General features: G+C 47.1%; 1 protein-coding gene across 1 annotated transcript in view; it reads left to right on the top strand.

The window, feature by feature from the left end:
• RAPGEF3 (Rap guanine nucleotide exchange factor 3) overlaps positions 1-14,681 on the top strand; it is a 1,225,478-nt gene that overhangs the window by 1,023,379 nt on the left and 187,418 nt on the right. The window contains exon 23 of the mRNA XM_069231039.1: positions 7,460-7,510. Within this exon, the coding sequence (XP_069087140.1) occupies positions 7,460-7,510 (51 nt within the window). The remainder of the gene's footprint in view (positions 1-7,459; positions 7,511-14,681) is intronic.

Here is a 14,681-nt window from a genome sequence, read left to right as displayed (position 1 = left end):
CGCCCTGTACCATTCCTCCACCAGTGCAGGGCTGTTAACCTGCAACTGGCCCTCCAACCTGGGGTCTGTACCTTCAGGTTGGACTAGGGCCCGGGGTGAGGCTTCCCTCCCCCTGCCCACCCTTCTGGGGTCCAGCACCCTCCAACTAGGAGTGGCCTCCTCAGAAGACAACATGGTAGGGGCACTGTTATCAGTAGCCCCTCCCTCCAGGTCCGGGGGGACGCCCTGAACCTGGTCTTCCAGCCCAGGGTCTGTACCCTCAGACTGGATCACTGCCTGGCAAACCAGGACTTCCTGGGAGACACACCTACCCCCCACCAGGTCAGAGTTTAACCTCTGAACCCGGTTATCCAACCCAGAGTCAACACCCTGAGGTTGAACCATTGCCTGGCAGGCCAGGACTTCCAGGGAGGCACACCTACCTCCCACCAGGTCAGAGTTTAACCTCTGATCCTGGTTCCCCAACCCAGGGTCACCACCCTGAGGTTGGGCAACTGCCTGGCACGCCAGGACTTCCTGGGGGGCACACCTACCCCCCACCAGGTCAGAGTTTAACCTCTGAACCTGGTCATCCAACCCAGAGTCAACACCCTGAGGTTGGACAATTGCCTGGCACAGCAGGACTTCTTGGGAGGCACACCTACCTCGCACCAGGTCAGAGTTTAACCTCTGAACCTGGGTATCCAACCCAGAGTCACCACCCTGAGGTTGAACAATTGCCTGGCATGCCAGGACTTCTTGGGAGGCACATCTACCTCCCACCAGGTCAGAGTTTAACCTCTGAACCTGGGTATCCAACCCAGAGTCACCACCCTGAGGTTGAACAATTGCCTGGCACGCCAGGACTTTCTGGGGGGCACACCTACCCCCCACCAGGTCAGAGTTTAACCTCTGAACCTGGTCATCCAACCCAGAGACGACACCCTGAGGTTGGACAATTGCCTGGCACAGCAGGACTTCCCGGGAGGCACACCTACCTCCCACCAGGTCAGAGTTTAACCTCTGAACCTGGGTATCCAACCCAGGGTCACCACCCTGAGGTTGAATCTTTGCCTGGCACGCCAGGACTTTCTGGGGGGCACTCTCACCCCCCACAAGGGACACACCGTCCCCAAGGGCCACACAAGAGTCTGGTTGGCGCAGGTCTCCCGACCTCTGCCCATCTGGCAGAGTCTGGGTTTCCCCCAAACCATAAACGGTTTCACCTGGGTCATTCCTGGGGGGCTCTGCTCTCAGAGCTGTCCCCTGACTCTCAAGGTCCTCCACTGGGGTCTGCAACCCCCTCTCAACCCTATGTCTGGACTTCTGCACCCCCTCACTAGGAGGGGTACTGCCAGACACCAGAACTGCTGGGATGCTGGCTACAGTCACCCCCCCCAAGTTCTTCTGACACTGCGGGGCTTCCCTCAAAAGGTGGCCCTATGGTACAGGCTAGGCTTCCCTCCTGGTGTTCCCTCATGGAACCCTATTGGACCTGGGACCTACCTGGGACACTACAATCCTTTCCCACCTCACTCGGTTGGGAACCACCTAGACCACTCCCTTCAGGAGCACCCCCAAATGCCTCTTCAGACTCTCTGGTACTCACCCAGAAGTCTGCCTCCGTTGTAAGTTCCCTGGGGTCAGAGAACTCACACTCCACCTGGTGTTGGCGTAGCTCTGGAAAATAAGGACCAGACATATGCTCTCCAGCAAAAACATAATTATGCCCTTCACGTGTATTAACCACAGTACCCTTCACCCAACCACCCAGTAACTCAACCTTGGAAAAGCACTCTACCTCACCCTCCTGAGACTGGTGAGACAGTATCTGTCTGTCCCTGACACTCAACCCATACTCTTCTGGGATGTTTCTACACTCTATATCCAGGACGTCCACCAGGGGGGACCCCTTTTCTCTGTCACTCTCTGCTAGAGTCAGTAAAGTGTCCCTCCCCCCAGTAGGAATATGACTCCCTGTGCCAGTTCCCCAATCCTTCTCAGGGACCCTGTGCATAACGGGAACTACCTCAGACCCTTGAACCGCCTGGGGTGTGTCAACTCCCTTCTTCAAGTTGGGACCACATCTCTGGGCTTCTGCCCTTCTTCAGCAGTACCAGATGTAAGATTTTTGCTGCCACCATCTGAACTGGACTCAGGCCTTCCGGCCTCCAGTTTCAGCTCTTTACAGCTCAGCTCTTGAGCTGCAATCTTTTCTTCTTCCAGGGCTAAGAGTCTTTTTGCCTCAACCTCTGCAAGATACTCCTCTAATTGTTGCTCCTGTCGCCTTTGACCTCTGAGCCATTCATCTATTTCTGGGTCACTGTATAACTCTGAGTAGTCTTCCTCCTCAGGTACGTAGTCCTCCTCCTCATCTGAGGGGTACTTAGTCATTTGGTTTCTTGCTGCCTCTCTCTCTGCCCATCCTTCCTCCCCCCAGACTATGTAGTGATGTAGCATCTCCGCCTTAGTAGATCTCCTTGCTACAGGAAGGCCCCATTTTCTGCAAAGCTTCCTTAGGTCAGCCTTAGTGAGGTGGTCAGTACGAACAAAGAATGAGTAGGTACACAATCCCATTCTGATAAGATTTTACCAGCAAGAACCAAAATCCCAAGTCCAAAAATATCAATAGTATATCCAGGAGGACATCAGAGAACCAAAAGCCAAAAAAGATGAAAAATCAAGTTGACCTTCAACTGTGGGTAGGTAGTGAAATACTTAGCTACTGTATGTCACTGCACAAACACAAGTCCTATCCTCACCGCTGATCACTAATGTTAGAAATGGGGTTTTTGGTTGGCAGTCAGGTTGCCCTCTGTCCAAGCAAGAACCCTCACTCTAGTCAGGGTAAGTCACACACAATCCAAAATCAGCCTGTGCTCACCCTCCGGTAGCTTGGCACGAGCAGTCAGGCTTAACTTAGAAGGCAATGTGTAAAGCATTTGTGCAATAAATCATACAACACCATAGCATAACACCACAAAAATACACCACACAGTGTTTAGAAAAATATATAATATTTATCTGGGTATCTTCAGGTCAAAACGATCAAAGTTGCAATACGAATTTGTAAAGATATCACTGAAAAGTGATAGAAAGTGTCTTAAGTCTTTAGAAAGTAAACAAAGCCTCTTTCAAGCACAAAGTACCTGGTTTCTGGGGGAAAATCTCCTAGAGGGCCACAGGAGAAGAGGTGCGTGGAAAACTGGTGTGTGCGTCGATTTCTCCTCAGCACACGCGGACTTGTGTCGTTATTTTCCACGCGGGGAGTCGGGAGTCGTCTTCCGACGCGCGGACAGTCTCTTACTGTGGTTTGCGGGGAGTACCAGATGTCCCGGGTCTGTGCGTGGATTTTCCTGCTTGTTTTCCGACTGCGCGTCGTTATGCGGGGCTGCGCGTTGAAGTTACGATCTCACGGCAGGCGTCGCGTCGATTTCTCCTGCGGAGTCGGGCGGCGTTGTCCTTGCAAGGCCGCGCGTCAAAAGTTTTGATCTCACGGCAGGCGTCGCATCGATTTCTCCCGGGAAGTCGGGCGGTGTTGTCCTTGCAAGGCCGTGTGTCAAAGTTTCGGTCGTCCCGAAGACGTCGCGTCGATCACCGTCGGTGTGCAGCGTTTTTTTTGCCGCGGAACGAGCTGTGCGTCGAAAAGTTCGGCGCACGGAGCGTCCAAGAGGAAGAGAGAAGTCTTTTTGGTCCTGAGACTTCAGGGAACAGGAGGCAAGCTCTATCCAAGCCCTTGGAGAGCACTTTTACAGCCAGACAAGAGTTCAGCAAGGCAGCAGGCCAACAGCAAGACAGCAGTCCTTTGTAGAAAGCAGACAGGTGAGTCCTTTGAGCAGCCAGGCAGTTCTTCTTGGCAGGATGTAGTTTCTGGTTCCGGTTTCTTCTCCAGCAAGTGTGTCTTGAGGTAGGGCAGGGGCCCTGTTTTATACTGAGTTGTGCCTTTGAAGTGGGGATGAGTTCAAAGAGTGTCTAAGAAATGCACCAAGCCCCCTTTCAGTTCAATCCTGTCTGCCAGAGTCCCAGTAGGGGGTGTGGCAGTCCTTTGTGTGAGGGCAGGCCCTCCAACCTCCCAGCCCAGGAAGACCCATTCAAAATGCAGATGTATGCAAGTGAGGCAGAGTACCCTGTGTTGGGGTGTGTCTGAGTGAATGCACAAGGAGCTGTCAACTAAACCTAGCCAGACGTGGATTGAAGGGCACAACAAGATTTTAGTGCAAAGAAATGCTCACTTTCTAAAAGTGGCATTTCTAGAATAGTAATATTAAATCCGACTTCACCAGTCACCAGGATTTTGTATTACCATTCTGGCCATACTAAATATGACCTTCCTGCTCCTTTCAGATCAGCAGCTGCCACTTCAACAGTGTATGAGGGCAGTCCCAATGTTAGCCTATGAAAGGAGCAGGCCTCACAGTAGTGTAAAAACGAATTTAGGAGTTTTACACTACCAGGACATATAACTACACAGGTCCTGCCTTTTACCTACACAGCACCCGGCTCTAGGGGTTACCTAGGGCACACATTAGGGATGACTTATATGTAGTAAAAGGGGAGTTCTAGGCTTGGCAAGTACTTTTGAATGCCAAGTCGAAGTGGCAGTGAAACTGTACACACAGGCCTTGCAATGGCAGGCCTGAGACAGGGTTAAGGGGCTACTGAGGTGGGTGGCACAACCAGTGCTGCAGGCCCACTAGTAGCATTTAATCTACCTGCCCTAGGCACATGTAGTGCACTCTACCAGGGACTTACAAGTAAATTAAATAGTCAATCATGGATAAACCAATCAGTAGTACAATTTACACAGAGAGCATATGCACTTTAGCACTGGTTAGCAGTGGTAAAGTGCCCAGAGGTCAAAAGCCAACAACAACAGGTCAGAAAAAATAGGAGGAAGGAGGCAAAAAGTTTGGGGATGTCCCTGTCAAAAAGCCAGGTCCAACACTGACCATTCTGAACTCTTATCCAGAATCACTCTCAACCTCCCACGCCACACTTAAATCACACCACACCTTAAGGAGCTCCTCTGGCTTCCCATACACAAACATGCACAATTCAAATTCCTCACCCAGACTTTCAGTGCGCTATATAACACTGGCCCAGCATACCTCAAAAATCGCATCTGCCTTTACAAACCCTTCAGGCACCTCTACTTATCCAGAATTCTACTTGTACACATCCCACGCAAACAGAAAACTAGATCCGTGGTAGAGCCTTCTCCTACATTTCTCCTAAAGTATGGAATGACCTGCCACTACACATAAGAGCCTACTTCTGACGTCTTGAATTCCGCAAGAAACTGAAGACTTGGCTTTTTGAGTAGTCCCACTAGGCCCTTGGTTTGGCTAGCCTCACCCCTGCTCAGCACCAGGATACCCTTCTAGGTGATAGTGAGCACTACAAATCTGGATAAAATAACTTAACATGTCATTGTAATTAAACCGGGCCCAAGTTTCTGTTGTCAAAACTGCAACACACCTGATTTGATGTGTTGTGGGACCATATAGGATCAATTAATTCTCTTCTCCATACTATGTACCTAGGTCCAGCTTTATCCCAGCTATCCTCAACATGTATGAAGCAAGCACTAACAAGAACAATAGTCCTGGCATTGACCGCCAGCCTTTTGGCTTTTCCAGTTCGCGTTTACTGTTGTCATGTTTATTGCATAACATTGTTGGGAAAGCTGTTGAGCACTCTATCTGACAACAAAAACACCAGCAAAAAACAAAAATAGTTTTTGGTATAAAAAATCCTGCATTGTCAAAGTAGTCTGTGGCGGTTAAGGAAACAACTTTGCTGATGTGCTCCTCGTGAAAAAGAGGAATGCCGCCATTCACAGTAAAGTTAGTCTGTGGTTGATGCAGGTTTACCCCTTTTTCCATGCTGTATGCTGTAGTGGGCCAAACAAAAATGTGATTGACTGAATAAATGACCCATGGATGTAAAAGGCTGGTGGAAAGCTCCTACAAGTGGGTATATCATATATATAATTTTGGTAAAGTCAAAAGGTCTTGGCTATTGTCAAAAAGGTATTTTTCTTTATCTAAGTGCCCACTCTTCCAGCAAGCTGAACGAGTCCATTCTGATAGATGGAAGAGTTGCACATGTACATGCAGATTTTCAACTCAATTGCGAATTGTCCCAATTACGTAATTTATAGCAAAAACTGCTGTGGCAGTAAAGTGCCTTTAAATTTACTATTTAGTTTCCCCTATGCACGGACCTTTTTTTAGAAGACATGACTTTTAAATGCTCAGTTGCTGTAACAACGGTTACATTATGAATAAAATCCCTCTTCTCTCCCTTGAAAGTCCCTATTGGTTAGCACTCCTGTAATGGCTCTCGACTGCCAAGGGTTGGCAAATCCAATAGGCCTGGCTTTGGTCAGTGAGCAAGTGGCTTGCTCAATTAAAAATAGGAAAACCTAGACCTGCCCAGGTAACATGCAGTGCACTGCAAGCAGCAGCAAGGGCCCAGTAGCAGTATCTTCGATACTACCAGGTCCACGCAAAATTAAACAAGCATTTTCAATGCAACGGGTCTCGCATTTGCTCGAGTTAGAGCTATTAGCATTGTAAACTCCTAACTGGTCTTTTCTTGCCACACAAATTAAAAGAAAAAAACTCAGCACAATCGCACTATGTAAAATGCAGCACGATCGTGTTGAAATTTAAAACGGAAAAACTGAGCGCGATTGCGCTATGTAAACCCCAGCACGATTGCACTGCGTGGAAAATAAACAGATAAAGTAGTCTGGAAACCATGTTGAAAACATTGAGCCTCCTATGTTTTCAGTAGTTTACCGGTGCTGTGTAGGTGAGCTAAACACTGGAAAATGCATGATGTATGCATGCCTTTCACAAATGAAAGCAAGCGGATTTTAAAAGGCAAGCCCACAAACCAATAAAAGTGACTGACGTGACATGGTTGTGGTTGGAAGCTCAAAGAGAGATTACTACAGGGAACGGAGCGCTTTGCGATTGCCCCTAAAAAGGAGGAGGAAAAGGAACGCATTGCAAAAAGGACACATCAGCCTCCCAGTCCCTGGCGTGGAAGGGGACTAATTTTCTGGCACATATTCACATTGTGCATTCCCGCATTGGAGAGACCCAATAGTTCAAGTAGTTTGGCACATTGCCGTACACTGTATACTGTGGAAGCAGAATGTGAATGCCTCTACAACTAACCAATGTGTGAAGAAGGTAGACTGAAAAGTCTTATATATCTGTGTTTATTATTTAGATAGGAGATTCACAATTTGGACACCATCAGTTCTAAATTTGTAGTGCTTGCCATGCTTTTTTATTCTGAGTGTTAAATTATTATATTACGTACATGATAGGCACTGCGTGGCTCTACTTATCCCATTATTTTCCAGTATTTAGTCTTGGTACACAAAATACCTAATACTCTTCCTACTATAGCTCTGCATACAGTGGCGTTTTCTCAAACTTCTGTGTTTTCTGCTTTATTTCAGAGGCTGCCTCACAAAAGCAGGAAGCTGTACTGTGGGTTTGAACGTCTCCTGGTGAGTGCCTCATTATTTGAATTCTGTGTTCCACATGTACCTTAACTTGAACATTTCGAAAGAAACGATTAATTCAGGAACGCGGTGAGCAACCGTGGATTAGCAATTTCTCTTGTCAGATGCAATCTATATTCGAAAGTGTCAACTGAACAACAGATCAAAAGAGACCTGAAATCAGAATTCAGAGCATTCCGAATCCTTACGGTGAGTTCCACATAATGGGCTATCACATAGGTGTTATAAATAGATGTGTATAGCAATGACACTTGATCTAGTTGGTAGGCGACATTGTCATCTTTCTGCCTTTAATAACATGCCGCCGTGTGGTTCTTTTTCAGGGTAGGCGTTCCTTTAAGCATTATCTTCCTTTATTAAGTATATTTTTTTTACATTTCATATCTAATCTAATATCTCACAGCTCAGGTTTAATGAACGTTCTTCAGAGGTATGTGCGCATAGCGCATAGCGCATAGCGGCGAATTATAGCCCTAAACCTTTAAGGATGACTCGGCATTTCATATGTTCTCTAGGTCAAAGAAAAAAAAAATCTGTTGTTAGTAACACATGTCCAGTGTTGTCCCATGGGGGCACACTCACGCTAGATTTTCAGGATTAAACCTGACCGGATAAAAGATTCCCATTAAGGTTAAATTCATTAAAATGGTTCTCATGTGAATATCCTTAAAATCCAGCATTGAGATGCTGTGGTGGATACAAACTTCCGAATTCTTCAGTTTATATGATTGAGATAAAAGCACATACCCGAACATATGAAAAGTGGAGTTACTTAACAAACGTGGGGGCAATGGAGTTAATTATACTCACACCAGTTAATGCGGGATAGAAATAGCTGTTTTTTTCTTTAATCAGAAGGCATAAGAAGTATTAGAAAAGCCTATAGGCAAGGCGTTGATAGCCAGCCTTTGTCTTCGCTCGTGTTTGGTTTCTTTTAACCTGGTTGTTGCAGTATTTCACTGCTGGAAAAGCTGACTGGCCTTCATCAGACATTAAAAAATGGTTAAAACCAAAAGTATTTTTTTTCTCAAAATGCACACTAGCCCCATATTAGCCCCAGGCACTTAGGACTACTTTGTGCATGGGTGAGCTCCTCGTGAAAGAGCGGAATACCATCACTCAAAGTCAACCTACTGATACTGTAGAGAGTGGAAGAAAAAAGTGAATGCCAAAATAACAGCTACTTATCCTTACCGTAAGGCATGAGTTATAGTTACTTGAGATAAATATATATATAACTGGTGAATTTCTATGGTTTTTAGAGTTTAAAATCTTACCTTGTTATTGAACATTACACCTCTGTTTTTTTAATTGAATATACACACACACACACACACACACCCTCCCCCACCTAATATTCACATACCAGGGGTGAGAAATGAGGGTCATGGTTAGACCTGGCATCTTTGGCATGGCTTTCCCTGACTTTTATGCCTTCTAACCTTCTGTTTTGCTGACTTTGTTTTTTGCTGACGGTTGGAATCTGGGCACCTTACCACTGCTGACCAGTGCTAAAGTGTAAGTGCATGTGCTCTTTCCCTTAAACATGTTACCATTGGTTTATCCACAATTGGCATATTTAATTTACTGAACTGATTGTGCCACCCACCTCAATAGCCCTTTAAACATGTCTAAGGCCGCCCACTGAATAGCTTGTGTGTGCAGTTTTAAACTGCCATGTCGCCCATAAGGTAGGCCCTGGACAGCCCCAAGTGCAGGGTGCAGTGTATTTAAAAAGTTGGATATATACATTTGTTTTACATGCCCAGGTACTGAAAAACTCTTAAATATGTTTTTCACTACTGCAAGGCCTATCTCTCCCACAGGTTAAAATTGGGTTTTCCTTATTACATTTTATAAGTGTAATTTCCAATTGGGACCAGATAGATATTGCGACCCTGGAGTCACAATTTAAAATCATTACTTGTGGTAAGGTTGTATTTGAAGTTTCAGTTCTGAAAATGCCACTTTTAGAAAGTTGGCATTTTCTTACTTTAACCATTCTGTGCCTCTGCCTGTCTCCAAATACACATCTGGTTAGGTGACAGCTGGGCTCTTGTGCATTCCCTCCAGACAGTCACACACAAAAGGAGCTTAGGTGTGCCTGATGGGCCATTCACATCCCATCCTGATGGGCCATTTCTAGACATGACAGCCTTAGGGTGGTCATCCCTCAACCTTTTTTCTGCCACCCTCCATTTTTCTGACCGTGTTTTTGCTGGTTTTAGGACTCTGCACACTTTACCACTGCTGTCCGGTGCTAAAGTGCATATGCTCTCTCCCCTAAACATGGCAACATTGGTTCCTATCCAATTGACATATTTAATTTACCTGTAAGTCCCTAGTTGTAGGAAAGTACCATCTTGCCTGTCATGTTACCCCCATATTTCACTGTATATATGTTGTTTTAGTTGTATGTGTCACTGGGACCCTGCCAGCCAGGGCCCCAGTGCTCATAAGTGTGCCCTGTATGTGTTACCTGTGTGATGACTAACTGTCTCACTGAGGTTCTGCTAACCAGAACCTCAGTGGTTATACACCGGTTCAGGGATCCCCCAGCCCTGCTCTGGCGCGAAACTGGACAAAGGAAAGGGGAGTGACCACTCCCCTGACCTGCACCTCCCCTGGGAGGTGCCCAGAGCTCCTCCAGTGTGCTCCAGACCTCTGCCATCTTGGAAACAGAGGTGCTGCTGGCACACTGGACTGCTCTGAGTGGCCAGGGCCAGCAGGTGATGTCAGAGACTCCTTCTGATAGGCTCTTACCTGTGTTGCTAGCCTATCCTCCTTCCTAAGTAGCCAAACCTCCTTTTCTGGCTATTTAGGGTCTCTGCTTTGGGGAATTCTTTAGATAACGAATGCAAGAGCTCATCAGAGTTCCTCTGCATCTCTCTCTTCACCTTCTGCCAAGGAATCGACCGCTGACTGCGCTGGAAGCCTGCAAAACCACAACAAAGTAGCAAAGACGACTACTGCAACCTTGTAACGCTGATCCTGCCGCCTTCTCAACTGTTTTCCTGGTGGTGCATGCTGTGGGGGTAGTCTGCCTCCTCTCTGCACTAGAAGCTCCGAAGAAATCTCCTGTGGGTCGACGGAATCTTCCCCCTGCAACCGCAGGCACCAAAAGACTGCATCACCGGTCCTCTGGGTCCCCTCTCAGCATGACGAGCGTGGTCCCTGGAACTCAGCAACTCTGTCCAAGTGACTCCCACAGTCCAGTGACTCTTCAGTCCAAGTTTGGTGGAGGTAAGTCCTTGCCTCCCCACGCCAGACTGCACTGCTGGGTACCGCGTGATTTGCAACTGCTCCGGCTCCTGTGCACTCTTCCAGGATTTCCTTTGTGCACAGCCAAGCCTGGATCCCCGACACTCTAACCTGCAGTGCACGACCTCCTGAATTGTCCTCCGGCTTCGTGGGACCTTCTTTTGTGACTTCGGGTGAGCTCCAGTTCACTCTTCTTTGTAGTGCCTGTTCTGGCACTTCTGCGGGTGCTGCCTGCTTCTGAGTGGGCTCCTTCTCTTGCTGGGTGCCCCTTCTGTCTCCTCACGCAATTGGTGACATCCTGGTCCCTCCTGCGCCACAGCAGCATCCAAAAACCCTAACCGCGACCCTTGCAGCTAGCAAGGCTTGTTTGCGGTCTTTCTGCACGGAAACACCTCTGCAAGCTTCTTCACGACGTGGGACATCCATCCTCCAAAGGGGAAGTTCCTAGTCCTCTTCGTTCTTGCAGAATCCACAGCTTCTACCATCCGGTGACAGCTTCTCTGCACCCACAGCTGGCATTTCCTGGGCATCTGCCCACTCCCGACTTGATCATGACTCTTGGACTTGGTCCCCTTGTTCCACAGGTACTCTCGTCAGGAAATCCATTGTTGTTGCATTGCTGGTGTTGGTCTTCCTTGCAGAATTCCCCTATCACGACTTCTGTGCTCTCTGGGGAACTTAGGTGCACTTTACACCTACTTTTCAGGGTCTTGGGGTGGGCTATTGTTCTAACCCTCACTGTTTTCTTACAGTCCCAGCGACCCTCTACAAGCTCACATAGGTTTGGGGTCCATTTGTGGTTCGCATTCCACTTCTAGAGTATATGGTTTGTGTTGCCCCTATACCTATGTGCTCCCATTGCAATCTATTGTGACTATACATTGCTTGCACTGTTTTCTATTGCTATTACTGCATATTTTTGGTATTGTGTACATATATCTTGTGTATATTTGCTATCCTCATACTGAGGGTACTCACTGAGATACTTTTGGCATATTGTCATAAAAATAAAGTACCTTTATTTTTAGTATATCTGTGTATTGTGTTTTCTTATGATATTGTGCATATGACACCAGTGGTATAGTAGGAGCTTTGCATGTCTCCTAGTTCAGCCTAAGCTGCTCTGCTAAGCTACCCTTTTCTATCAGCCTAAGCTGCTAGACACCTCTTCTACACTAATAAGGGATAACTGGACCTGGTACAAAGTGTAAGTACCCCTTGGTACTCACTACAAACCAGGCCAGCCTCCTACATTGGTTGTGCAGCGGTGGGATAAGTACTTGCAACTACTTACCACTTTGTCATTTTGTACTTTTCATAAGAGAAAAATATACAAAACAAGTTCAGTGTATGTACACCTAACCAAAATGTTTTGCTTTTCTCCTCTTACTCTATTGCTAAGTGCTGAAAAGTACCTCTAAACTTTCAAAAAGTTTCCTAAAAGTTGAAAAGGTTTTTTTTTCTGTTCCTTAAAAAGTTCTGGAACTTTTTCTTTCTTTTTCTGTCCCTTAAACCTTTTTCTATCATGTCTGGTACAGGCCAAACTCTTGATCTGGCCAGCACTGCTTATGACCACCTTAGCTTGAAAGGTGCAAGAAGTCTCTGCATTGATAGAGGTTTAGGGGTAGGGAAGAATCCCTCTAGAGAATTGTTGATTAATATGCTCATTGAAAATGATAAGTCCTTAGGTGGCACATCAGGTGAGAAATTAGCAGATGGTTCACATTCTGACTCTGGGGTAGCCCCAGCAAGAATGTTAGAAGGTATTCTTTCCAACCTGCCCCTAAGCAGGCCACCTAGCATGGCTGGTACTAATGTGAGTTCTCATCACAGTAGGAGTTTCACTCCTGCAGGCCAGGTTGTTAGAGTGCCAACTGTTAGGGACAGGCCTCCCTCTGTTCATTCACACCATTCTTCTGTGTCTAAACCCCTCCATACGGCCCATACCCGCAAATGATAACACTGGAGTTGGTATGTGTTTGGAAATCTTTTGGCCGCAGTTTATTGAACAGTTAGTTTACAGCATGCCCGCCCTGCTTTTATGAGGGCCATAAATCATTCTGTCAAGTTGTTGCGAGCGATACATTGCCATGTTTGTGGTTCAGCTTGGTACATTTGTGTCGTACCTCACTTCGCCTTTCCGCTTAACAATGACTTCTTTGTTACATGCCGTCGTTCCTTTGTTTTCAATCAATCTCCCGTTTGGTCTTTAGCCGTTATTCCTTTTTTTCCAGTAGGAAGGTACTCGTTTCTTTAGGCTTAACTCGCTACCTTTGTTTAGTCCTTGTGTCCCGCTCTCTGGCGGACCCGGGCTGCGAGTGCCGTGTTTTCGAGTACCTCCGCTGGCTTCCTTACCCTGCCGTGAGGCATCCCAAGGTAAGTAGCCCTGCCACCCCGCTGCGTGGGGTGTGGCCTTTGTAGTTCTTGTTTATCTCTCCTTTCCGCCGTATACTGCTACCGTCTGTTGTCCTTATTCCCAGTCTGCGACGCTCTGGGAGCCTGATGTTTAGGTGTGGGTGGGTGGGTGTCTTCTTCTCTCCTGCTGCCCGGTCTCCTGCAACTTTTGTGGGTACTTGTAGCCGGGCAGCCTTTTATCCCCCATTTCTGCCCTTCGGGCCCATGGGGGTGGGGGGGTGCGCGATTCAAAAAATGCTTGCACCCCCATTGGTTTAGTTGTTTTATTTCCTGTCTCCCCTTTCTGTTTCCGCCAGAACGTCCGTTTTGCGTTCTTGGCCGGAAATGGTGGGGTGCTCGCGGGGGGCTTCCGGTACCCCTATTTTCTATTGTGACGTTGCGCGCCATTTTTGGCGCTTTGTTTGCTCAGGGCCGCGGTGGGGTTTCTGCTCCGGGCCCTCCCTAAGCATGCCCAACACACCCACCCTGATGACAGATTGTTAGAAAGGGAACTCAATAGATTGAGAGTGGAAGAGTCCAGGCTGAAGCTTAAACAGCAACAGCTGGCTCTAGACAGGGAATCTTTAGACTTAGAAAAAGAAAGACAGAGGTTGGGGTTAGGACCCCATGGTGGCAGCAGCAGTATTACAGATAGTAATCCTGTGAAAGAGCATGATTCTAGGAATCTGCACAAGATAGTTCCCCCTTATAAGGAGGGGGATGACATTAACAAGTGGTTTGCTGCACTTGAGAGGGCCTGTGTTGTACAGGGGGTCCCTCAAAGGCAGTGGGCTGCTATCCTATGGCTATCTTTCAGTGGAAAGGGTAGGGATAGGCTCCTTACTGTGAAGGAAAGTGATGCCAATAATTTTACAGTTATTAAGAATGCACTCCTAGATGGTTATGGCTTAACCACTGAACAGTACAGGATCAAGTTCAGAGAAACCAAAAAGGAGTCTTCACAAGACTGGGTAGACTTTGTTGACCATTCATTGAAGGCCTTGGAGGGGTGGTTACATGGCAGTAAAGTTGCTGACTATGAAAGCCTGTATAACTTAATCCTGAGAGAGCATATTCTTAATAATTGTGTGTCTGATTTGTTGCACCAGTATCTAGTGGACTCAGATCTGACCTCTCCCCAAGAATTGGGAAAGAAGGCAGACAAATGGGTCAGAACAAGAGTGAACAGAAAAGTTCATACAGGGGGTGACAAGGATGGCAAGAAGAAGGATGGTAAGTCTTCAGACAAGGGTGGGAACAAATCTAAAAATGAGTCTTCATCAGGCCCACAAAAACACTCTGGTGGGGGTGGTGGGTCCAAATCCTCTTCTAATCAAGTAAAGAAACCATGGTGCTATTTATGTGAAGTAAAAGGCCATTGGACAACTAATGCCAGTTGTCCAAAGAAAATCACCAAGCCTCCCACCACTACAACCCCTACTGCTACACCTAGTGCCCCTAGTAATAGCAGTGGTGGTGGGAGCAAACCTACTAATAGCCA

The sequence above is a fragment of the Pleurodeles waltl genome, chromosome 4_2 (assembly GCF_031143425.1).
Source record: "Pleurodeles waltl isolate 20211129_DDA chromosome 4_2, aPleWal1.hap1.20221129, whole genome shotgun sequence".
Classification (NCBI taxonomy): Eukaryota; Metazoa; Chordata; class Amphibia; order Caudata; family Salamandridae; genus Pleurodeles; species Pleurodeles waltl.
Note: the sequence above shows the minus strand (reverse complement) of the source record. Positions and strands in the feature narration are given on the sequence as shown.